This window comes from Prinia subflava, chromosome 2 (assembly GCF_021018805.1).
Source record: "Prinia subflava isolate CZ2003 ecotype Zambia chromosome 2, Cam_Psub_1.2, whole genome shotgun sequence".
Taxonomy (NCBI): Eukaryota; Metazoa; Chordata; class Aves; order Passeriformes; family Cisticolidae; genus Prinia; species Prinia subflava.
The window spans coordinates 112,007,591-112,033,353 of NC_086248.1; the positions used below are offsets into that span (position 1 = coordinate 112,007,591).

At 42.2% G+C, this 25,763-nt stretch overlaps 1 protein-coding gene across 1 annotated transcript in view; it reads right to left on the reverse strand.

Annotated features, from left to right (window-relative positions):
• The window catches only part of COMMD1 (copper metabolism domain containing 1), a 63,569-nt gene that overhangs the window by 21,703 nt on the left and 16,103 nt on the right, over positions 1-25,763 (reverse strand). The window contains exon 2 of the mRNA XM_063391634.1: positions 23,749-24,030. Coding sequence (XP_063247704.1) covers positions 23,749-24,030 — 282 coding nt within the window. The remainder of the gene's footprint in view (positions 1-23,748; positions 24,031-25,763) is intronic.

Sequence of the window (25,763 nt, forward strand, 5' to 3'; positions counted from 1 at the left end):
CTTGCCAAACAAAGTTTTTCACTTTTGCTGGTAAAACAATCCCTGTTCCTGTTGGACTGAACTTCAAAACACCTCAGTGAACTCACACCACAGATAAAGCTCTAAAAATAGCTTGTTGCCCTTAAGACCAAATCAAATGATCCAGTTTAAAAGGCACCGTTCCCTCCTTATCCTCTGAACCTTTTGCATGGCAAAGGAACTAGAAACAAAATTAGTGCGTTTATCCTCTATTTTCCTCAGAACTACCAAACCTACAGGCTCCTGACAGAGCTCCAGTGCTGAGGAGTGCAGCAGCCTCAGCTTCAGTCTGGGGAAAGAAAGTCAGAAAATGGTTCCTCAGCTCTTCAGGTATGTGAAAGTGCAGGACGTATCACAGCCAGCAACTCCCCAGGCTCTGCCTCAGCTCCTGGCCCCGGATTATCAGTTGTTGACACTCTCCCCAAGGCACAGGATTACAAATATTCCCTCCAAAGCTTGTCATTAGGCATTCCAAATAAACTCCAGAACAACCCCGAACCTGAAGATATTTTAAGTAACAGATGACTGAGGAAAATTCAAAGTGAACATAGGAAAAGACCATGACCTTCAACGAGACTTTTCCTTAAACCATCTTTCTTGAACAATCTGTTTTTCTCCCAAGTGTTTCTAAAAGTTAAGTAAAAAGTTTAAAAAGTTAGTAAAGCCTGATGGTTTATTCATGCCAAACATATCACAAAAAACTTTTTTTGTTATAGGTGATTTTTCTAAGAGAAAATACAGAGGAAACAGAGATGGCTTTAATTAAAAGAATGTAAAATGGACTGTAAGTACTTATGGGAGGAGTAGGAAGACAGCTGGACAAATATTGAACAGTATCAGTTCCTCCCTCCTTCCGGGCAAAGAGTACCCACTCTTAGCTAATTCTAAGAATAAGTATTATTTGAAGAATTACCAATTATTTCTGAAGCAAAGCTTAGTCATCAACTAAGAACAAAATACTAGAGTATTTTTCTATATGTGCAATGAATTCCAGATTTCCTGAACAACAGTAATAATTAAACATTTTTGTATTTGATGAGATTTAACACTAAAATAACAAACAGTATTCTTAGAAAGAGGCACTTTCATTTAGAATAAAACACAGATTCATTAAAATCCCCTGTTAGAAAATGAAGCTTAGCAGCTCAGGGATGGGTGATGGACATCTCACAGGGCTAACTTGAGGAGATGGCAGTATGAGTCTGCCCAATAAACTGGTCTCTTAAATCAAAGGACTCCGTGCATAAGTAACTTTATGAGGGAAAAGCAAACATGTAATTGCCAATAAAAACCTCACCACACAATTGATGTGTATTGTCCAAAAAACAAAGTCCAAACCAATGATGTTTATTTGAACAGCAGCTGCTGTAAACCTTCCACCCTCAGCAGCAAACACAGTGAACCTGACGGGGTGAGGGGCTGAATTCATACTCTGAGCATGGCCTCAGGTCACAAAGTGTCCCTAAAGCTTTTCAGGTGACCTGGATGAACTGTGCTTGCGGAGCCACGGGCCATTCTGACACAGGGATGTGTTCATCATGTTGAGGCATCAACCCTCAGCAGCTGCCAGAGCTCTGGTGCAACAGGATGGCAGGCAACGCCTTGGGAAAACAAGTCCTGTCCCTGGGAAAACATCCCCTGCCCCAAAACCTTTTCCAAGCACCCATTTGTAAACAGGCATCAGCATCTTGGTGGGTAATGCCCTCCATCAGATGCCAGCCCAGCCCAGCAGCAAAGCTGTGACAATCCAAATGTTGCCCAGCTGGGCAGACAGCGCCGCTCGCCAGGACTTGGCCATCAGCACTTCACCAGACAAAAACGCCTTTCTTGGCAGATGGGACTTTACAGTCCTGCAACAAGGACTGCAATTCAGTGCCCAGAAAACAACAGAAGACTTGATCCTTCCCACATGAACATGCCAAACAGTGGTCTGAAGAAATAAAGTGTAAGGCAAGCTAAGCTTTAGCCACATTTTTCATGGAGAAAAGCCTAAAGATGCTAAACTGAAATGCTGATAATAAAGGTGCCAAAGGTGCTAAACTCAAACGCTGATAATAAAGGAGATGCTCATTGCTTCCTCTTTGTGAGGTGTCTCCCCCACTACTCCAGTTCCACCAGGCCCTGAGCAAGCCAGCACGAAAGCAGCTGAATTTTGTAGGGAAACATCTTCCCGGCTGGAATGAGGAGAGACTCCTCTGACCCCCAGCTGCCACAACACGAGCCAGAAGGGCTTCTCCTCCCTGCACTCTGTGCAAAACATCATTTTGCAGAGGTGATTCATAAATGGTTTAAGCCTGGTGTGGAATTCACCTCATGCAACAGTAAATTACAGTGTGTGCACAGGGGACAGAAGGCAGAATATCATGACAGAAGTAGCCCCGTCTCCATCACTGTTTACTGTTTTTCTTTCATTTTCATTTCAAATACACTTTAGAGATAAGCATAAAAGATTTTTTTTTTTCTTTCCAGATCAGATACAATGAACTTGTCCTGAAAGAATTTACCCTCGTTCTCCAGAAACGCTACAAAAACAAAGTTTTCCTCATGCTGAGAAGAACAGAAACAAAACAGTAACTTTTAAAATCCGGCTGCTGTGGGCTGAGCTCTCCTGTTCCAAAGCCAAACACTTTGCTCCTCCTCACCAGGAGCACCTAACAGCTACAGCCCAGCACTTCAACACCATCTTCTGCTCTTTTTTTCTTTTGTCCATGTCAATACATGCAACATTATAACACAGACAGCCGATAGCATCAAAATGTGAGGATTTGGGAATTCTTTTTTAGTTGGTATCAGCCACACTGCAGCATTTGGCCAGACAGCTCCTTCCACAGAAAGCCACTCAACAAAATACTGAGGTTTTCCCTTAGCCATGAATTTTCTGAGATGTAATTTCAAAGATAAATATTTACAAATTTCCTACGAAGCAAAGGAGCACAACTCTTTTGCTGGTTTACAAGTACAACACATATTCCTGTAAAGGAATATTAAAAATATTACCAAAAAAACCTTGAATAAAATTTCCCTCTTTTTGACCTATGTATTTCCTGGTACATTTTTTTCAGGCAGTTTCTGAATTCTGAGTATCAGCAGGGCTGCTCTCTGGCATGGAACTGCCTCACCCAAGGAGTGCACAGGATATCCAGGGAAAGCAGGCTAGAAGTTCAAGACACAGAGGTCAGCAGGCATTCCTGGGGATTTATCCTTGGTGAAAAACTCCATAGATAGTGCTGGCTGCCTCCTGCTCAGATGGAAAGGAATTCATGTTACCATTGTAGGTGATGCTTCAACTTTGAATAAATGGTTGGTTTTTAGAACACACTGACATCTTAAAATGAAAAGATAAAACAACCTGGATTTAATTCTGTCTGCCTCCACAGCCATGCTGTCAAATCCAGTCCCTCCTGCTCCAAACACCACACAGTCAGCAACTGGATACATAACAGTTTCCTACAGTTTTGTCAGAGTGTCTAAGTAATTTTATTAACCCTGTGATAAATCTTTCACACTGTGATGGGTATTCACTGCAAAAATATTGATATGATATTAAATTTAAATGATTCTATATTTTAAGATAGAAAGATACACTTGTTAAAGTCTAATAAAGGCAAAATAGTCTCAGGCAAAAGAAAGAAAGAGAAAGGAAAGCAGAATGAAAGAGGTTTAATTGTTTTTGCAGAAGTGTTCACATCTTTGGTTGCAAGTCTAGAAAACTACTCAGAGCCACACAGAAATATTTCTCCGGGCAACAGATGATCAGTTGGTGGATGAAGACTTTGTTTCATTTAGAACATTAGAGGAATAAATTCCCTCTTTTTAAATCGATATAAAAGTATTTTTCCATTATTTGTATAACAGCTTTTATAAATGTGCAACCCTCACCAAAAATTGCACTCACCTTGAATTTCCTTCTTGTTTTAAAAAACTGAGAAGTCAAAGTGGAAAAGACACAGGAGGGAACGGGACACCACTCCAGCTCTGGAGGGGAACAATCAGCAAACTCTCAGCTTTTACTGAAGGATAATGTTACAGGCACAGCTATTACAATGTCACCGAGTTAACAGGAGACAAATGCCTCACCAAAAATCCCTTTCACAGCAAACCCTTTCTTTTCACCCCTTCTCACCACTGGTGACAAAAAGATTCAATAGTGTGACCTCCCCAAAGAGACAGGAGGATGCTGCCACTCAAAGTATTGGTGTGTGTGGTTTTGGAGGGATCAAGAGGCAGGACAGGAACACATGCATCAGTACTGTGAAAAATTAGGTTTACTTTCTTGGTAAAATTTCAAAAGTTCAATAAAAAGACAACAGGAGTTAAAGCAAAGGGTTAAATGGCTGGGTGTTTGGCATTTAGTTAAGAGCACACATTATTTTTTGAGTTATTTTTAAAATACTTTTTCTAATATACTAGCTTGTTGTATATTTATAGACTATTAGGCATATTTATATTTTTTATAAACTAGTTTATATATTCTAGGAACTATTTTGAATGGCTCTTCTTTGGGTTTGTCTTTTAGAGTATGTGTTTCTTGGTTGTGGTTTCGGCCTTTATTATTTCTTTTAATTTGGGCTTTGGTCTATATTTTTTACAGATGGCAGGTGTTGACAGTTAACATGTCACTAATAGAGTCCTTATTATATGTTTTCTGGATGTTATTTTACCTAAGCAGACAGTTTAATTATATATTAACTACCCCATTACTATATTAAAGTTTTGTTAATAGCAGAAATAAATACTATATTCACACAGTAAATTTATTCTAATATTATACATATAATATTTACCTTAATATTTGCAAAAAGCCAATAATATATATTCATAAGAGGTACCACAAACAAACTTCTCTGTGCTGCATCAGTTGAACTTGGAAGGTGGCTTTTCGAGGTGCTGGCTGAGCACCCAGCAGGCTTTCACAAATATTTGTGCACCAGAGCACACTGAGCAGTGTTCACCCCAAGCCCCGTGAGCTGCAGTGCTCAAGGCAGCCTTTGTCAGGCTGGATCTGCCCTCTGAACCCACCCCGGGCTCTCTCTGGAGAAGCCTCTCCCTCCACTGACCACAGAAGGAACCTACAGAGACAAGACTCAGCACACACCATTCACAAGCAATTCTGACTGCCGAATATTAGGTGGGGAATAAATCTTCCCAGATGTCACCTAGTGCTTCTTGGAGGCAGCCGTTTGAATCTCTGATCTGTTGTTGTTTTCTTCGCTGTTTTTATTCCGACTGCCCATCAGCTCGCATTCATTTTGTACCCCCCTAGGGAAAAGATCTCTTCCATGGATACCTCTGGCACCTTGGATACAAGCTCCAGGAAACTGTTCCCACCCACTGTCAACAAACTTGAAGAAGTAGTCCAAAGGTGTGCATCAGGATCCACAGTACAGAGGGGAAAAACCACCCTGCTTGCAGACTGAGACTCCGTGTGTCCAGCCAAGCTGAAAGAGAATGAAGCACTGCCATGTCTCAGGAGAACAGCATCTGTCAGAAACGTCACTTGGCTAACAAATCCTCTCCTTCAGCTGCTGGCAGGAGGGGGAACAAACTAAACCCTGAGTAATTCCACTCCTTCCACTGTAATTCCCGTTTTCTGACTTCACCCCAAGCCCCTGTGTCGCAGGAAAACAGGCAGCTCAGTGTATGGAGACTATGCTAGCGAAGATGAGCGTCACATAGAAAAGCTGGAATTCAAATCCTCATGGAAGTAAACAAACCCCTGCAATATTTTCAGAATCCCTGCTGTCGCAACGCCTCTTTGAGGCAGAGATGTTGCCCCATTTCAGCTACATCCTCAGTGAAACACAAGCCATTAGTACAACAGTAATTCATCACCTTGAGCCTTATCTTGCTCTCTGGACTCTTTTTCAAAAAACAAGGCCAGCCTTAGAGACAGAGCTTTAGCTGAATAAACACAAAACCCCAGGGATTTGCCCAGGAAGCCTGACCTCAGGTAGGTGTTGCAGGAATCAGCCCCAGGAAGAGCCTGTGGCCTTCTTTTTGAAGTAGGAGGGAAAAAAAAATCCCAATTTTGAATCTCAGATCCTGAGATTAATAACAAATAACCCTCTCAAAAAATCAGTAGAAGTCTCCCTTTTACTTCAGATGCTGAAAATTAGCCTTTGTCAAGCCAATACATCAAGTTATTCAGATATAACAGAACCAGATTTTCTGTGTTTCGATGTTTATATTTGTAAAAGTTCTCCCAGAAGAAAGCTCTCCCACTCAAAGATTTATTTCCAGCCCCTGCCCCAGTTTCCCAGTAAGATAGTTTTTGATGGTTCTGGCCACTTGATCCTTATGTGAGCCACGAATTAGGAGAAAAAAAGAAACAATTATGGTATGCTGATAGTTTAAGTTGTCAATAGCTTGTTTGTTGGCTTTCTCAAACTTCACAGCCCCCCCAAAGAAAGCTTTTTTCATTGCTGAAAACAAGGCATGCCTCAGGTTAGGAAGAGCTAGGAATTCCAACCTCACTGGGTTACAGACAGCACAAACCCTTGCCAGCACCATCCCTCACAGGATAATATCAGCTGGATCATGGTGCTAACCACTCTCATACCCCCAGGGAGGAGGATACTGTTGTACCTTGGACTCCAATAATTCTGGAATCACAGGGAAGGGAAATTATATAGCCCTGGTGCCACAAGGGATGTCTAAACACAATTCTGAGGTGGTTCTGCTCTTCCATCTGTGGCCATGGTCTTGAGGTATGTGTGCAATGCATTTTCCACATTTTAGAAAACCATTTCAAGCCCAGAACAAGAGTGTTAAGAATTGCTTCCTGAACAAGTTAAAGGCCAGGGAAGTTAGGAGAATATTGTTTTGTATTTCTACTTTCAGACAGCTCCTTACCAGTGTTCATTTGCAAGGCATGTCCAGAAGCAGAGCTCCACAAGTATTTCAGTGATCAGCACTTTTGCTCAGGCAGATTCCCATGTCAGAAGCTGCTCTTGTGCACCTACAGCTGTACAAAGGAGTAAGGTGCTGATAGCACTAAGGAAATCATTAAAAATCAGTTTCTCCTCAGGTAAATAGCATTGCCATTTTAGTGGGGATTAGATATGCCTCTTGTTTCAGCATCTTGGAATCAAAGCAATAAAAAAAAAACTTACAAAAATGATTTGATGAGTACATGCAGGCAGTGTGACAGTGTTTAAGATCACCATGGTACCTGACTGCAATGCTGTTCAACGATGACAGTGACAGCAAGGCAGAAATGGGGAGGTTTTTCAAACAAGACAAGTTCCAAGGCTCCCTTTTAGATTCTGATTTCCTTGGGTGGAAAAAGAAAGGGGAAGCAAATGCACAAAAAAGATGTGATGATGATGATGATGATGATTGTGTTGAGTCCCTGGGAGATGAAACAACTCCAGGCTGATGCAGCTTCCACTAATAAGCAATTCAGAGTTTACAAGCACCGTGTACTCCTTCCCTTCCCTTTAAAACTCCCATTTGCTTAATAGAGGAATTATTAGAATTAAATGCTAGAGGAGAAGTAAAATCTTTGAAGATACACAAATACAGTACAAACAAGCATCTTTGTAAGGTTAGGATTGGGCCCATCCTTCATAAGCATAATATATGGGATTAACCCATCACAGAATGGATCAGGTTGGGAAAGACCTCTGGGATCATCGAGTCCAACCCATGAGCAAACACCACGGTGTCAGTCAGACCATGGCACTGAGTGCCATCTCCAGTCTTTCCTGAAACACCTCCAGGGATGGTGACTCCACCACCACCCCGGGCAGCCCATTCCGATGCTTAATCACCTTTTCAAGGAAGAAATTCTTCCTAAAAAATTCCAGAAAATACCTCAGAAAGAAGTCAACAGCTCCTCCCAATCTAGTCCCATCAACAAACTTCCTTAGTATCCCTTTAGGACCTGTGTCCGAGGTGTTTATGGAGATGCTGAAGAGCACTGGGCCCAAGTGGAACCCCACTGGTGACAGGTTGCCAGCCTGATGTCACCCCATGCTCTGCACTGAAATAACCAGATTTCTATCCTTGCAGGAACCTCAGAAGAAACACTCTCTGGGTATCTCCAGGGCCTCCTCCACCCTGGAGATTTCTCTCGTTGTCAGTAATTGATAATTTGCTCCTGGCACACCCACGCACAGCAAGTTGGCAGGGGTGCAGCCTTGTGAGTTTGAACACAAGTTTCCAAAAAAAAAGCCCATGGGCATGTATGTTTGTGAGGGGGTGACCAACACAAGTATCTAACACATTGCAGTGACTCAAACAGGAAAATTTCAGAGATGAGAAGGAAGAGGAGCCAAAGTGAAGAGCAGAAAAAGCCAGAATAAGCTTGTTTTAGCCAGCTGCTTGTGCAAACGGAAGGTTGCACGTGAAACCAAATACACTGAGAATTTATCAGGGACGTGAAGATGTGCTATTAGCTCTGTAAAGTGTGAGGTTTTCAGCCCATGAGCACAACACAGAACTTACAGAGCCACAGAATACAACTTCTTTAGTGGTGTAACACAATCACGATCATAAAACAATTTTTTTTCTGTTCAGGTTCTTATGCTATTACTTTAATACTTAAAAATACCCTGCAGGACATGAAAATCTCCTTCGGCTGAACCAGAAAAACTGTACAGGTGAAGCACTTTGCTTCAACAGAAAAAAGCCCACATCTTTTCCTCAACATGACTCATTGTTTTTCACCTGATCTGTCTCTAATTAGTACCAGCCAAGTCTAAAGACTAAACACAAGCCTGAGAGACAAAGGTTTGCTTGTACAGAGGAGCGTGAAACTGTGGACAAAACACAACTTCATGATTTCAAGTGTAAGAGATCTCCATGTTCTCGTTTTCAGCACAAAAAGTCATGTTCCATCCACTTTGGTGACCCAACCCTTGCCTTCATCAAAAATGCCACTGAGTATTAAAAGGCTGCTGGCATTTGCATTAACAATGCTCATACTGTGAAGCATGTTTACCACCGAGGAGAGAAAAAGAAAAAATACTTATTCCATGTGCAACAGCCCCATTTGTTCATACTCGGTTCTCAAAAATCTGTTTCCAAGTAATAAGGCCAATTCACAATAAAGGTCTAAAGAGGGAGATTAGTGCAGGCTGCAAACAGATGACAGATGAGGCGAGGGGGGCAGAGGGGAAAGGATAATGACCCTTTGGTTTGCTGATGTTCAATGAGGCATCTGAAGACTTCATCCAGCGCGTGCACAATCGATTCTTTCTGTAAATCCATTAAACCCCTTGACAGCATCCTGTTTGAAGCTGGGCTTGCCACATGATTCACTGCTCCAAAGGGGAAAAACCACCAGAAAGAAGGAGCAGTGTCCTCACCACCCCACAGCCACGTGTCCTGTCACCAGCCTGAGGTTCCACTGCCACAGACTGAGGGAGAATTCCAGCTGACAGTGGTGTGCATGTCTTTGTTGCAACTGCAGCTCACTTGAAATGCAAACAGGCTGCTTACTTTCAAGCTGCCCTCTGCCCAGTTCTAATCAGGTCTCCAGGGTAATAAGCCTTGTTTGTGTTCACGTGCACCTCAGCTAGCAAAGCTGGTTCTTAGCATAATCATCACTGTGAACAAAATTTTATAGCTTAGCAACACAAATGTACCACATAAAGCTCATTACTTCAAATACATTAGAAGATGCAGGTGCCAAGTAATTCTTCTGTATTCCATCCTTGTTTTTAAAGCTCTGTTCACTAACTCCACAGAATTTTAGATAAGGAGTTTCATGCAAAATTTCAGGTGACGTTTTCATACACTGCCTTAAAATAAACCCAAACACTAAACAACACACAACCATAAGAACACAATCTATTCACAGCTTCCCTGAAAAATCAGCCACAGAGCAAGAACCACACTCTGTTTCCATAACACAGCACTGAGGCTCAGTAGGATAATGCAAAGCAACAGCACAGGGAGACACCCTGCAAACCTGAACCTTTCCCAGGACAGCCTCTGCACCTTCACATGCTCAAGGGCAGCTTTCACCTGGGACACTTCGAGGTCCTTTGCTACGTTGCACAACTCCAATAAAGGAAAAAAAACCCAGTAGCTTTGCTGAGGAAGCCAAGGGAACAAAAGGGTGGAGGAAAGAGGCCGAACAGCAGCCTGAGGGGCAGAAGGGAAAAGAGAGGCAGAAGAAATGAAAGTAGAACCAGCAGGGAAAGGTAAGAGGGAAAAGAGGAGAGGCAGAAGAAATGAAAGTAGAACCAGCAGGGAAAGACATGAGGGAAAAGAGGAGAGGCAGAAGAAATGAAAGCAGAACCAGCAGGGAAAGGTAAGAGGGAAAAGAGGAGAGGCAGAAGAAATGAAAGTAAAACCAGCAGGGAAAGACATGAGGGAAAAGAGGAGAGGCAGAAGAAATGAAAGCAGAACCAGCTGAGAAAGGTAGGAGGAAAAAGAGAGGCAGAAGAAATGAAAGTAGAACCAGCAGGGAAAGACATGAGGGAAAAGAGAAGAGGCAGAAGAAATAAAAGCAGAACTTGCAGGGAAAAAAATCACACTAATATTTTCTCCAGTGGCTTGCAGATATCATGAGTGTTTTGCCATTATAATGCATGAGGCCATTAAATAAATTTCTTTGCCCACAGGTAAATGTTCCTGTGTGCATACAGGAGGCTCAAGCCAACACTTGTCCAAGTGATAACTCACTGTGTGTTCCATGTTTTTTGGAACTGGTTGCAGGACTGATGTCCATCAATGCTGTGGCTGCACTGTCAGAGATGTACCCTGGCAATACCACAAAGGCTCTGCACTCTGGGAACTTGGGTTGAGGGTTTTTCACACCAGCCACCAGAATTAATGGAAATCCTCATGTTTATGTTCTCTGCCTTCAGATCGTATCCTTGACACAGGAATTAAAATACCACCATGACTGATTGTAAGTATTCATTTATAGGATTTTTATGGCAGTAAGAGGAGTTGTGTAGGAGCCTCCACAATAATAAATACTATTGAAATAAATAATGAAATTAATAGTTTTGCATTCAAAGCACAGCAAACACAAACATTAAACAAAGAGAGAATGAATGAAGAAGACAAATTACTTAGCAGCACCCTTTCAACAAACCTCTTATTATTCTGGGCAGTGAATGAAACAGAGTCAGTGTGGGAGAGAAAACAAACACACAACCAGAGCCGAGCAAAGGGCACGGAAGAAAGGAGGGCAGGGAATGCTGCCAAATGGGGAAGGCGGTGAGGCAGCAAAGGAAGAGGCCTGGTGACAACTCCCTGTCTCCAGGAGAAAGCCCTGCCCTCTGAGAGGACACGGGGCTGCTGTGATGCCTTCAGTTTTAGCTTTCATGTTTTTCAGGTTCTGTGCTGCCCAGGGGTACAGTTCTGAGCTCTCATTCAGTGTCACTTAGTTCTCTTCACAGAGCAGAGACACAAAACAAATCCTTTTCCTGCGGCACACCAAGGACAACTTTCAGCCCCAAAAGCACAAACAAGGGTGGGCTGGAGGGAGGAACAAAAAGGATGGGACCTCACAACCTGAAGGTGTAACTGGACAATTAAACCCCAATATGCAAATGGACCAAAACGTATAAAAATGTAAGACTTTGTGACAGTTTGGGCATTTTGTGACCATTCTGGGTCCACCTTGGGTGTAGCCCTGGCCAGGCTCTTGTCCTGCCCAAGGTGTATCCTGGAGGCCTTTCAATAAATCCTTGCTTTATTCTCTAGCTCTGCCCAGTCTCTGTTCCAGGTCAGCCTTCCCAAGGCATCAGTTGGACACTGCTGTTGCTTCCTAGGATGGGACACGATGAGCCAGGCTGACCTGGAGCACAACAGTATCTGAAGTGGTGTAAATTCCTGGGTGGCAGCAAATCCCTTACTCCCTGTTGGCACATAAAAGCACTGGCCATCCTCATCCCTCTGGCCGGGAGCTCTGTGTGCTGCCCTGAGGGAAAGGCAGGAGCTGAAATCTCTCCTGGGAGCCAGAAGAGTCTGTGGAGAGCTCCACACGGTGTCAGGCAAACAAAGGGCAGAAGGAAGGACCAGGCTTGGAGCACAGCATCCCACCTCTCACAGCCCCTTCCAAAAATCCTCTTCCAAAAAGCAACGCTGGAGAACAGCAACATCCAATGCCCTCTGAAAGAAACTACTGCCTGCTCAGAGCAAAAGTTGATGGTTTAGGATGAAAGACAAAGATTTGCTGAACAGTTTCCTTACCAGGTGGCTTCTGCATGAGGATCATAGCAAGCCAACATCTCTCAGACAACCCAAAGGCCACTGGGATGTCCCTCAGACTCAGCTCTCCTCCAGCAGCTCTGGAGAACAGTCCCCTTCAGAGGTGAGAGTCCTTTTGATCTCACAGCTCTGTGCCTGGAACAACAAGCCTCTTCTTTTCCTCACTGCCTCCTTCCCCAGAGAGCAGCTTCAAGCCCTTGGAACCAACCCATTTGTCCATCACCTTTCAAACCCTTGCCCTCAGCTGCAGGTATTGTCTTTCTTCTCCCTTAGCACCCACCCAGCTTGACTTGGTGTGCCTGTAGAGGGAAGTGTCTCAGTCACACCTCATATCCAGACCATGACACATTTCAGTGCTCCTGGATCACAGCTTATCCCCGCCGTTAATTGGCATGCAAAAGCTTAAACTTACTTAAACCTGTAAGTGCTTCTGCTCAGTAAGCTCAGTGCTTGTTCAATATGACTTTAAAAAATAAACTCACATTTAAAGATGTTTTCTTTATCATTTCATTTATAACTTGCATTAATTTTTAGGCCAAGAGTTTTGATTTAATGCAAATACAGGTCTCTCACCCAGCAGCCTGCACTTCTTTGGCTGACAGTTTAATGACATTCACTCAACTACACTTCCCACAGAGTAATGGGAGGTGCTGCATTTCTCTTCTGCTTTTGCTTCCTGAAAAACGAAGGCTGAGGCAGTTTGCCTCCACTTCCCTGAGCTGAACAAAGTGATGAGGTTTTATCCATACCACTCATTTGAGAGGACTTGTCAAGCTACGTTAATCACTAGGCAGTTCAGACAGAGGGTGAAATCCATCTCACCAAACCTGAGACTCCTAGCATGCTTTCCTTTGGAGTCCATACTCTTTGAGGGAATAGTCCAAGGCAGACAGATTTATCATTCCCTCAAGCAGCCTGGGTTTCTCCATCTCCTCTCCGGTGAGCTCTGGGTGACCAGCAGGATGCAGACACGGCTCATTGTTCAGGTCAGTCTTCAGTGAGAAGGAGCATGTGAATCAACACCTCTTTTTCACATTCTCACCGCAGTAGCTATCACAAAAGCCAATTCTGTCAAGTGGCGTGTTTGTTCTCTTCCTATAATCAAGATATTTGTAGGCAGGAACAGGTTCCAGTCTAATTAAATTTGATCAGACTTGAGCTTTCTCCCAGACAGCTGCACTTCATAGCTGTCTCGGAGCATCGTGGTGATATTTACTGGGAAACACGAGAGTTCCACTTCTGTAAAAGCAGTTTGTTCACAATTAGCTGCAGATAACTCAAAACGACTGCTTAGAGCAGAAATGTAATTTTCTTAAAGGACTTATTGGTCCTGACCATGATGCACTGCACTCATGATCTGTCACACCTCATTACTTCAGACCAAGGAAGTCAGGCCAGTGTAACTGGCTCTAACTGGATATGTTAGAGACTTTCCTCAATGCTGACTCCTTTTAAGATGCTGCCTTCCAGGCTGAAGTCTTCCAAAAAAAAAAAAAAAAAGCAATTATCAAACTCATTTTCTCAAGTCCTGTGGTGTATTTACAGGTTAAATGGAATGAAATTTTTTAATAGTCCTTAAAGCACAGCTTCACTTTTGAGGGCGATTCAACAGAAATGGAATCAATTGACTGAAAAGTTTATTGCCTGGAAGCATTCAAATACCACTTCAGGGGTTTAAAAAAAAATCTGGATATTATAGCAGCTTTGCATGTTCAACCAAGATTCAGAAGCTTTCTAATTCTAATTTCAGTAGTAATTTGTATCTCATTTACTTAGGCCACTGTAAATTAAATACAGGGCAAGCACATCCCTGATTTGCATTGGTGGAGCCTGGCCATCTTTGAACACGAGGAAACTTTGCTCTTTTCATCTCCTACCTGCCTATCTAACTCCCCCTGATGCAGTCTGGGAACTCAAATTACAGCACCACAATCCTCACTAGGTCTCCACTGACGCAATTTATTACAATTCAATCATTAGGAACGTGACAACGTGTACAAGGAGCACTGATTCCCAGCACAGAGGTCCTTTGGTTGTGCATGGTCAAGGTAAAAAGCATCACAAAGTTATTTCTGTAGATAAAACAAGAGGTTTTATATTCTCCTTGTGATTTAAAAGGGAAAAAAAATAAACAACTGAAAAATTGTTATCAAGTATGGCTACTTCTAAAATTGGGACTGTATTTCAAGCATTTATTAACCAAATTAAGCATATGCAATTTAAATTATGCTTTCCTTGTCATATTAACATATTAATGAATATACATCAGTGAGTTGAACTAAAAATATATTGAAGATTTGCATGTCTGATTATCTCTGTGGAGTTTTGCAACTGATAATTTGAAAGGAGGACATAAAAAAACCCCCTTGTGCTAAGGTCTATGCAAAATTACAGCTGCAAGAGGTTTCTTAATCAAAGGACTGTCTTGTATCTTTTGTAAGTTAGAATCTCTTTCTAAATGAAGAGGATTTGCTCCAGGAATTATGTTCAAAGTAGTCATTTCCTCAAGTAGTATATAGGACAATGATGGCTTAACCAAAAGCACTTGCCAGTGATCTCCTCCCAACCATCTCCCTTCAGAGAAAAGCAGGGGAACTCATGCTTCACCCCACTGCCTCAGTAAGTATTTTCAAAACAAGCAAAAAGAAAAAAAAATAGACCAGATGCATGCAAGGAAACAGAGAAAGCTATTTTGAGGCCGAAACCAACCAACTTCTTGTAACCATTGAATGAAAAAAAAACCCTGAACAATAAATGAGTTTACTTGTTAAAGCTGTAAGTCAGGACTCTGTTCTGTTCCCAGACTTACAGGATCACTTCAGGCAACTCAGCCAAGCTGTGGCTCAGCTCACCACATTTCCCACTAACTCTAGACAAAATAACTAGGCAAGCACTAGGACCAGTATTTCAATGGTGTTACCCATTAGTGCTGTCACAAATCCATGCAGCTGAGAAACTTTCTAGAAACAAAGAATATCAACGCTGTTAAAGTGCCAAGATTCCCCTGCTCTTGCAGCCAGTGCAGATTCCCACCTCCAGATACCCTTTTAGATCATTTCTATATCAGATACCTTTTCCATCCTTCTGCAGATGAACTCTAGAACACAAAACTCATCCCATAGCCGTGTCTCTCATTTTCTATTCCTCCTCCATTCTTGGAAGAAAAATTGGCACTTCAGAGAAGTTACCTTCAGCATTCAAGGAGAACTGCTTCATTTGTGTTCAAGACACCAATAGCTAGAATTTAAAATGGTGGCTCTTTCAACATGTATGCTTAAATTAGCATTTTTTTCAAGGCAATGCAGAGCTCTCAATTTCTTTTGCTCAATTTTGCCCTCAACCTGTCCCTTCAACAAAACAATCCACACTAAAAATGATGTGGGTGAAAGAAAAAAAAAAAAGAGTGGGGAGGGAACAAAAAAAATTCATTCGGACTCACTCACTTCAGTCCCATGAACACATCACTGCTGGGGCAGCACAAGGCTCAGGACAAGCAGCAAAGGTCAGGAACTTTTCAAGTTCACCTTGCAGCAAGGAAAAGAGCTGACACCAACACCACCCTCTCAAAACCCACGGGTGACATTCTGTGGCACTTCCATTTACTGCCTTTCTTCCCGTCTATATTTTGACAAAGTGAAGCCAGCATACCAAGGACCAGACAAATCCATTTAATATGGAGGTAAGTGAACTCGCAAAATAAAGGCTTTGTTTCCTACAGTCCTCATTCACTCCCTTGGGAAAGGGCATGAGCCTCTCCCAAAATTCTCTGCTGGTCTCTAGGAGTCCCTAGGCAGCGTGGCTGGTGGTTTGTAGCAGCAAGAGCAGCTGCAGCAGGAGTGAGAGCCTGCTTTTATCCAAACAGGGTGCTAGTATTCCAAGCATTTCACATGGTGATTAACTGCATATCCCTGCAAGGAGCTCACAGCACCTCGGCATTAATGCTCAGCTACCAACTCCCGAGGACAGCTCTGCACACTACCAGAACCCAGCTACCTGTGGAATCACTCTGTCAAAGGTTTTGTAAACAGAATGATAGGAGGAAAAGGAAAAAAAAAATGTTTCTCTTTTTTCATTTTTAACTAGGATGAGTAGAACCTCTGGAAGGATGAAAAGTTCTAGTTTGCAGAAACTAGAATGGAAACATCTGCTCAATGAAAAGATTACACTGAGAACTAGCCGTGAACTGAAGGGGTTTTGCTTCGCCACTGTGGACTGAGTTGTTTCTTCTGTTGCATCAAGTCTTGCACAGCAAAAACCGGGGCCCATCTTTTAGGAAAAGTATATAAATACATACACATGCACACATATATTTAAAACAGAAAAAAGAGAATCCGAAGGATTAAGCAGCAAAAAAGATGTGATGCTCTACAAGTGTTTCTTCCCAGTTATGTGCCAACTTTCTCCTTTTGTATCTTCTAATACCTTCTCCTGCAGTAGCTCTTCCTAATTAAAATAAATTAAGAACGTGTTCTTACTCATACCCCGAATGCCAATGCTCAGAGATCTCAAAAGAGATCATGACAAAAGGATCTCGAAAGCACTGCTCAGCAGCCACGTGGCACAGTGTCAAGTGGGGCAAGGCTGGCCAACTGGCAACACAACAATTTTAAATGTGTTTGGCCAGGCTAGGCCTGTAAAAACAAGATGCTTTGTCAGCCAATGCAGTGGGCACTAATGTTCATAACAACTCCTTTTTTTTCTCTGGAAAAAATTAAGAACAAATTACTTGCCAGTGTTGATATCCAAGTCCTCTGAAGAACTGATGGACAACATCCACCAGAGCTAAGATGCAAAGAGGCTTTGATTTGCTGTATACAGGCTCGCCAGCAAAGAAATTTCCCCTTTTTAAAATGGTTTTCGAGAACCATGCAAAACTTTTGACTTCTGACAAAAAGATGCTAGTGGAGATTACAAGTCTTGGTCCTTCAACTACATTTTGCCTCAATTATAGACTGGCTCTGCTGCAAGGTCCTGCAGCTCAATGTGGCATTCTGTGCAAATGCAGTGCTTTAACTTGCATGTTTGCAGACACTCCCCACACAGCCCCAAGTCCATGGTGGTGGGGAATTGCAGAGACAGTGGGGCTGCCTGTGATTATTTACACAACAGTAGTGCAAGTGTCACATAGAAACTGCTCTGCCAACCTGCCTCAAACACAACAATTCCTTTGGTGATGGGGGAGATGCAGTTCAGGATCTCTGACTCTGTAGAGCCAACTCTAAGAAAAGATACGTGGTGAAACACTTTTCCTGGGACAATTTTCAACAGCCAGGTCTGCTGACCCCAGCTGCCTCTGTCCCAGCCTCACTGCAATCTGTTTCTCAAGGCTGCAAGAGATGCTCTGGAGGACATTTCATCAAAGCTACCCCACATTTTATTGCTGTGTGTGAATGCCAGATTGATGTTAGATTGCAAAGTATTTGTTGATGTCACTGATATCATATATAACAGATTGCAAGTCCTCTGTCATCATGTGCAAGACCTGAGAAGGTAAAAATTTCAAGGGTCCAGGACTGAATGTGAATTTAGGCAGATGAAAGGCAGTAAACAGGCATCACTGCTGCCTTCATACAGCTCACCTTCAATTAATGCAGAATTTCCCCTGAACTCAGCTACAATCAAAAATACTTGTATCTCAGTTAACTTACTCTATTTAATTACTTCAGCAAACCCAGTTCCAGAGTAAAGACAGGGAAAATATGAGTACGTGTGCACTTGCACATCCGTGTATACAGGGCACAAATAAACCAGCATGGAGACTGTCAGCACTACTGACTATAGAATACCCTTGCTTTGTACAGGATGTATCCATGAGGTAAAAAACACTGTCAAACATACCCAGTGGAAAAGTGACAGGTTGAGTCAGACAATTATTTAATACTTCCATTTAATGCCCTTATCTCCTTACCATACTTATTATTTCCATGTCCCAAGAACCACAAATAACAAAATTCTCTTCTCGTTCCCCAGGTTTCTCTGCACTCCAAAAAGGTGACAAAGCTGTTGAAATAAAGGACTCCAGAGAGTACCATGCAGAGGATTAAGTAAATAGCTGAGTTGAGTCAGTCAACTGTGTTCGTTTCCTCTGTGCTGAGTGACCTGCTGCCCTCTCAGTTTTTTACTTGCTTTTGCACTGTACTGCCCTTATGTAACTGTTCCCTCCAGCTCATAAATTTCCAAGGTGAACAAAAGCTCAAATGATTACATTCTGCTTGGCCACAAAGGTGATTTTTCCCCAACTGACTTGTACTTACCACATTCTATCATTTTAATCACATAAAGATACTAAGCCCATTGGGGTTAAGTTGATTAATTTGGCTTCTAAATGCCCGTGCTTTCCCATTTTCGACTGGAACATCGTTTCTGATGATGTTAATAGCTAAAGATTAAGACAGATTATGAGTGGAAAGGAAAAATGGTTTGGTGGTTGCTTTTCCTTCCTCTTTGCAGGCCAGGCTGGCGTTATTTTGGTTTGGGTACATGGAGCTGCTTTTCATCTCCCCATGCATCGCTTTGCCCACACCGATATCCTACAAAAAAGCAATCTGCCTTTTCAAACAGATCCTTACATAAAAAAGGCTGGAGATCCATTATCTGGGGCTATTTCCAGCCATATCTCTGGAGCAGCCTGACCTGGAGTCACACAGAGGCAAAAGCAGGCGCAGCCATAATCCTTCCTCCCTGTGGCATGAGTTTACTCCTGATGTTCTCTTGGTCTGACCTCTCTGCAGCAGCAACAGCCATGGCTGGGGGATAACTGTGGCTGACAAAAGCCAAGAGAAAAATGGCTCAGAAAAACGCACAAAACACCACCACATCCTCAGTAGTGTTCAGTCAGTACTCCTAGCAAGGGAATGAGTTTTATAGAAAGTAAATTCTAAGATTTTTTTATTACATCGTGAAAGCATGGTTATGTGTGAATGCTAAAAATAAATGTAATTTTGTTTGTAGCACAGAAGTTTCAGCCTAAATTTGTGTAGGTATAATTAACATGTCAGAAAAAAAAAATTCATCTCCCAGAAGTTTACTTTGAGACCCACTTCAGTCCTTCCTAAGGAATTAACTAAATCTTTATAGTCATTGCAACTAAAACTTGATGCAATGCCAAGCTCCAGACCTTCAAAATACTGGTAGCATTTAATCTCCTACATATAAAACATGACAATTGTCTATACTCCTTATGAACTCTTTCCACACATGAACTAAGACAATTATTACCAGAATTATTTATTATTAGTAGTAGTATTTTCTCTGAATTACGAGGGTCTTGTCCCAGCCACTAGCAGACAGTAGGTAAACTGCCAGCTGACAGTTCCTACTTTTTCAGCATCAAATATGCTGTTGCATTGGCAAAGGTGCACCTCACCTAGCAAGTCCTTTCATCAGAGAGGATTTTAGCTTCCTGGGGAGAGTTTAAAGTGACAGAAATCGAAATATAGTCATAAATATAAATATCAAATATTAGACTCTCACTCAAAAGTCTATTCCTAATGCTTGCCTGTTCTTTATAGAAAAACACTTGTTTTTTTGTGACGATACATATCCCTGGTGATTTCAGACCAGAGAAAGTACATGGAATGAAAGGCTGTTGTTTGCCCTTGACTTTGAAAGAAAGGATCCTGATTTCTTACCTTGTATGTAGCTTCTAGTATTTGTTACATTTTGGTATTTACTTACTGGATGTCATTAACTGTTATGACCCTTCTGTCAGGTAGCTGCTTTTAGAAAAGGAAAGAGAAGAGAGATACAATATTTTGGGGAAAAAACCCTTTAATCCATAATCCTGATGTGATTATCTCACGTCTTTCCAGGAAGAATCCAGCAGGAGAATCCCAGCTTCATGTTAAACCAGGGCACAAAATACTCTTTGATCATAGAACATGCTTTAAGATCCAACAAAGCTCCAACAGAAGTGATATTACATTGATTACTGGTATCTTAAGCACTGAAAAGAAGCGTATGTGGAAATACTCATTCTGTAAATAAGTTAAAGAAAAAAAAAAAAAACAAGAACAAATTCTCAGCCATATATTTATATAAAGAAAGAAAAACTTATTGGCAAGTCAGCCCACAGGAAGAACGCAGCCCTAGGGGAGGGGCACATCTCACGAGGAAAATAACACAACAAAGTCCAGAAAACAAGTTTAAATATAATCTTAGTGCCACACCACGGTGCAAAACCAAAGCATTAATTTTCTATCAATGGCAAGGTCAGGTCTAAATCGGGCACTGAGATGTGCAGGCAAGCCAACACTGCACAGCAGTGGGGCAGTGCAGGTGCAGAGGGGCTGCAAGGGCAGGAGCAGGAGGATGCTCCAGCTCACTCTGCCCTCCCTCCTGGCAGACTCATGTCTGGCTGAAATTTCATGCCAACAGACATGCTCAGAGAGGGAGAACAAGATTTAAAAAGGACATAAAGAATGGGGGCAGGTAGCTATAGATGTTTTAAGAGAAAGCCAGCAAGGTAGATAAAACACCCAAGAGGATAAAACCATTGTGCCAAAGAAAAGATGGGCTGTTCAAATGGGAAAAAATGACCCAGCAGTGACGAGCACTAAATATCACAAGATGAAGGCAAATGCAGGCTAAAGTGCAACTGCTTTATCATTTTCTTTTTAGTCATATTGTTAAAGAAAATGGGCTTTCAAAGCTGATGGCTAGCATGTTCATCTGCCTTTAATCTTAATATAGATCTGCCAGGATCTATAAAGACTACAACACCAGTATAAAGGAAACTTTTAATGTTGCTGTAAAATCTTTACTGAGGAAGAGTTCAAACTCCAGTTTACAGATCCTGAATCAAATTTTTCAAAGTTCAGAGCATGGTATTTTCAAATGTTCCTCATTAGAAGTGTTTTTAAGAGCACTTAGAGAAAAGGGTTCATTTTTTTCTCTTATCAGTAATGGCAAGGCTAGCAAGAATTAATGCATGCAAGTTGTGATGGATTCTCAAACCCTGAAACACCTCTCTCCAGCCAGAAAACATTTCCAAAATTTGACAAAATTCACATAAACTCGGTGTAGTGGCATTTATGAAGCAATCACTTTCAATTCCCCATTCCCAACCACAACAGGTCTCACACACAGAGTCTCCCCCTTGTGAAAGAGCTGACTGACTAAAATTCAGAGAAGGCAAGCAGGAAGCAAAGTCATTTATTGAAGCAGAAGGAGCAGATGCTCCACCAAGCAGCCTGGCCTTCTGCTGGGCAGAGATCTAAATCCAGCCCAGAAACACTGAGAAGAATCAGAGAGACTTCTGGAAAGGTGCATTTTCTACAGAGCATTTCTTTGCTTCTGTTGAACCATGAAATATTCATGACAATTCATCACATATCAATGCACTTGTATATTCCCCTGTTATCATGTGTCCAAATGAAAACAGTGTGTTGTGAATAATTTACTCCTGAATCATCAGCCAGCTTTCTTCTTCAAAGCCACATCTTCATTATTCATCAAATCCCATCTAGGGCTGACAACTTCTTAGAAAACACGTTCTCTACTACACTTAGGAAAGGTACCACTATATGTGTATTTGATGTGCTACAAAACTTGATATTTTGTAGAGATGTGCTAACAATAAAATAGAAATACTTAAAAAGACTATAAAACACGACAGTTTCAAGTCAGTGGGCTGGATCCAGTGTGCAACAACTCGTTCAACCTCCAGCAGGAGTCTCTGTGACCAATCTTTTCCAGGACATCCCCAAACCCCTGTGGTTTCCCAAAACTCATCCCATGACAGGAGCATACAGCCTGATGCAGAGTGCCTCAACCCAAAGATTTACAGCAGAGAACTTACTGAATCCACAGCTGAAGGCTATGTGAAACCAGAGCTCCACAGAATAAATGCACACTGACTCAAGTGGTGACAATGCTAATTACTCCATGGTTGTTTTGGTAATTACCAGTTCAACTCACACCAAGTGTACAGCTTGTCACAGCTCACTGGTATCCTTAGGAAAGGAGGCAAAATTGTGTTTGATGGCAGTTCCAAAAATGCATTTACACAACTACTTCCCTTTGCAGCATGAAGGGGCATTTCTAAAATAATTCATTTTGATTTTGTTGTGGGGCTCTTTGGTAAGAGACACTACAGTGTCTCAGAAATGTGATTCTTCCTCCATGTTCACATCCCCTGACTCTCTCTGCAGAGGGTGAAAGAAATATAAATGTCCTTGCTGCTTGATGTTACTGTAAAAATCCATTACTGGGGGAAAAAAATGTTTCAAAACAGGAGCCACTAACTACATAATCCCCTTACGAAACACAATAGCAATTCTGAGTTAAAGATGCATTTTTTAATGGATGCAGGTATTTCTCCCATTTGCTCACTAATGTACTCAACGTACTCATTATAATGTGCTCCCTGTAACCTCTTTTATACAGAGCAACCTTTTTCCATTTGCTGCTTATAGAACACAATCATTTTCAATCTCAAGATCCTGAGCAGAAAACTCCACTTCTTTGAGGTTAGGAAAAAACCCAAATCCACCCACCACTATTGTCCTGGTCACTGCAGAGATCCACGAGTGGAAGGCTCAGGGAGGATGACCTTCCACTGACTGCAGAGAAAGGTGAACTAACAGAATGACCCCAAAAATACCTTCTGTCTCTGCAGCAGCTCAGCTCACATGTATGTTCATTCTGGCCCTGGCTCAGCCATGCAGTTGGAATTCAATCATTCCTATGCACATGTATATTCCAGGTGTGTGCACATATGTGGATGGAGGCATTCCCAATTCAGATACTCTTGCTATTAAAACACCATGAACCACAAAGAGCCTTGCTAAATTTTAACTATTAACATTAAAATCAGCTCATGGCATGATTTGCAGCAGCAACTCCTAAGAAATGAGGTTTTAAAATTTACTAAAACACTGCAGAGAGAAAAGATACCAAATTGAAACACATCTCCTGTTAGAAAACAGTAAATGTGAAGATGGGAAGCTGTGCCTTTAGCTGTACAATCCTGTGGACTATAAAGATAAAAAAAGGAAGGCAGTGTTCAGCATTGATAGAGCTATATATATAGATATCTTTCAGGCAGATAAGGCCAGATTGCATAATGTGACAGGTAATAAGGGTGTACTTTCTAACAGAAGAATGGATGTTATGTAAAATAAAAAGGAGTCTTTCCCCTCATTTGTTCTAAAACGTAATTTGTGAACTTTACTCCTTTCCAGCTCCTACTTTGCATCTTTTAACTAATTTTAGTGTTGAATTAAAAAAAAAAAAAGACTAATTTAATTTGCAGTGCGTGGTATACAAACAGAATTATAAGATCACATTTGACTTCTACATCCTCTGATTTTTCAAGCTTAATGTAAAGAGAGCTGTCAATACATTTATGAAGACATGAAAAGAAAAGCAAAAATTTCATTCATCACCCAGAATTGCTTTGTATGCAAAGATGGAGCCCAATTCCAAGTCCATTAAAGGGACAGCAGTGACAAATCAGCTGGCTTGATTTGGATACAGTGAATTCAGTAACAGCTGACACGCCTCAGTGCATACGTAGCTACACCAGGTTATCCTATTTTGCAAAAGGAAGCTTACCTGCCCGTTTTTTCCCAGCTCCATTTCAACTATTGCTACAGGAGTGTTTATCTGATCGATGTGCCTCAGCTGTGCCTTCAGGTCCACTCGCCAGTTCATGTTTTTCAGGACACAATCCCAGCGGCTCCGATCGATCAGGCTCTCGTGGATTTGGGTCCGGTGGTTCTTCCAAAATTTTGCAATGACTGCAGCCTGATCTGATGTGATGCCACCTTGTTTTTTGGTTTGGGCAGTGAGGAAAGCCTCCAGCTGATTCGAATCCATGTCTGCTGAAGCAATTGACTGTAGGAACACAAGGGGAATAAAAGGGAAAAGCTTGCTTAACTGAGGCCTTAAAGGTCACATCTTTGGGTTTGACAAATAGTGGATCTTAAAGGGGTTGTACAAACAAACTGGGTTATGCAAATAACCTGACACTTTTCATTAAAACTCGGTTTGCAAGTGTCCACTACTCAGCACAGGTTCCTGCCCCACAGCAGCTGGAGGGCAGTGGGCTGGCTCCAGCAATTCCCTTTGGGAATTCAGCACTGGTGTGGGATAGCAAGGAGGCTTCTCCCTGTCTCCCTTTCCCCACTGTGCCACAGGCATTCCCAAATGGACACTGCTACAAACGCTGTGTCAGCCCTGGCACTGCCCTGCTGCTCTGATGGCCAGGGAACAGGAATGCTGGGACCGACAAGGCTGAAACGAGTGCAGGGACAGCCCAGCCCACTGCAACACCCACAGTGTCACCTGCCACCTCCACACCACACACAAGAAAGTAAAAATTAGTAAATGCTGCACCAGCAGGGCCTGCAGCAGCAAGAGCATGAGTCTTTCAAGGGAGAGTCAAAATGCAAAATGCTCCTGCTTTTTTTCATCTGTATTATTCCATCCATAAGGCACAAACAGCCTCAACAATTCAACTCCAGCTTCTTTCACAGCACTGATAGACTTTGTCAGGCTTTATTTGTATTTTATAATGGAGTGGAAGGGGTCATTTACTCCTCCCTGTGCAGCAACAGAAGCTATTATTATTCCTAAAACCCCCTTTTTATATAGATATCCATTTTTTCCATCTATTTTTTCGAAACTGATAAACCCCCAGCCTTGCATCTGCATTGCCTAAGTGGCAATAGCTGCTACTATATATGGCCACGAAGGGAGGATGGGAGGTGAAAAGAGGAAACTGTAAAGTTTCCCCATCGTCATTTCAAGCAGATGCTTTTGCTTCGTTTTCACACCAAATGGATGTAACTTCCCCAAAATGAACACAACACCTCCCAGCACACGCTGACACGGAGCACAGCAAGGTGAAGTGCAGCCAGTCCTTGGGATTTGCCTCGATTTAATCTCCCTTGACAGGGCACTGCTACAGCTGCACTCCAGGCACCTGGGGAAAGCACAGCCTCATTCCTTTAGCCAGGGGGGTGACACCGTGTGGCTTTGGGCTGGACACAGACACTGGGCACCTCACATGGCTGTCTGCAAAGCTGGGCAGTGTCCATTTAAAAAAAAATGAGGTGTTTGTAGTGGTTTCTTACAAGGGATGAGCTGCCTTGCCTTGTTTCACAATAGACCAGCTGACATCTGTTATGTGATTGAGAAAAGAAATGGCAATCAACACTGCAAGTAAACCCTCGGCTGTATTAAGGCTCCAGCTTAACAGGAGCATCTGTGATTTTATTATAAAATCTGAGCTGCCTGGAGCACCATTCTGGCTTTTCTATAGGGCATTTGACATATTGGTACATACTGCTTGCTTTACAGCAAAAATATTTAACTTAAGAGGTAATTATCCTGTACTAACTCATTATGCTGGGAGTGAAAACAGCACTTCTTTTCATTTTCAGAAGAAAAGCTATTCAGACTTACAGGCCTTCCCTACAGCCACATCTTACCCTGTCTGCTAACAGCAGGGTGGAGTGTTTTGTGCTTTCATGTTTTCCACATCACTCCAGCTGTGTGTGTGTGCTGTGTGACAGCAGCTCCTGTGCTCTCCTCCTGTGCTGGCGTGTGAGAAAGGGGGAGCAGTG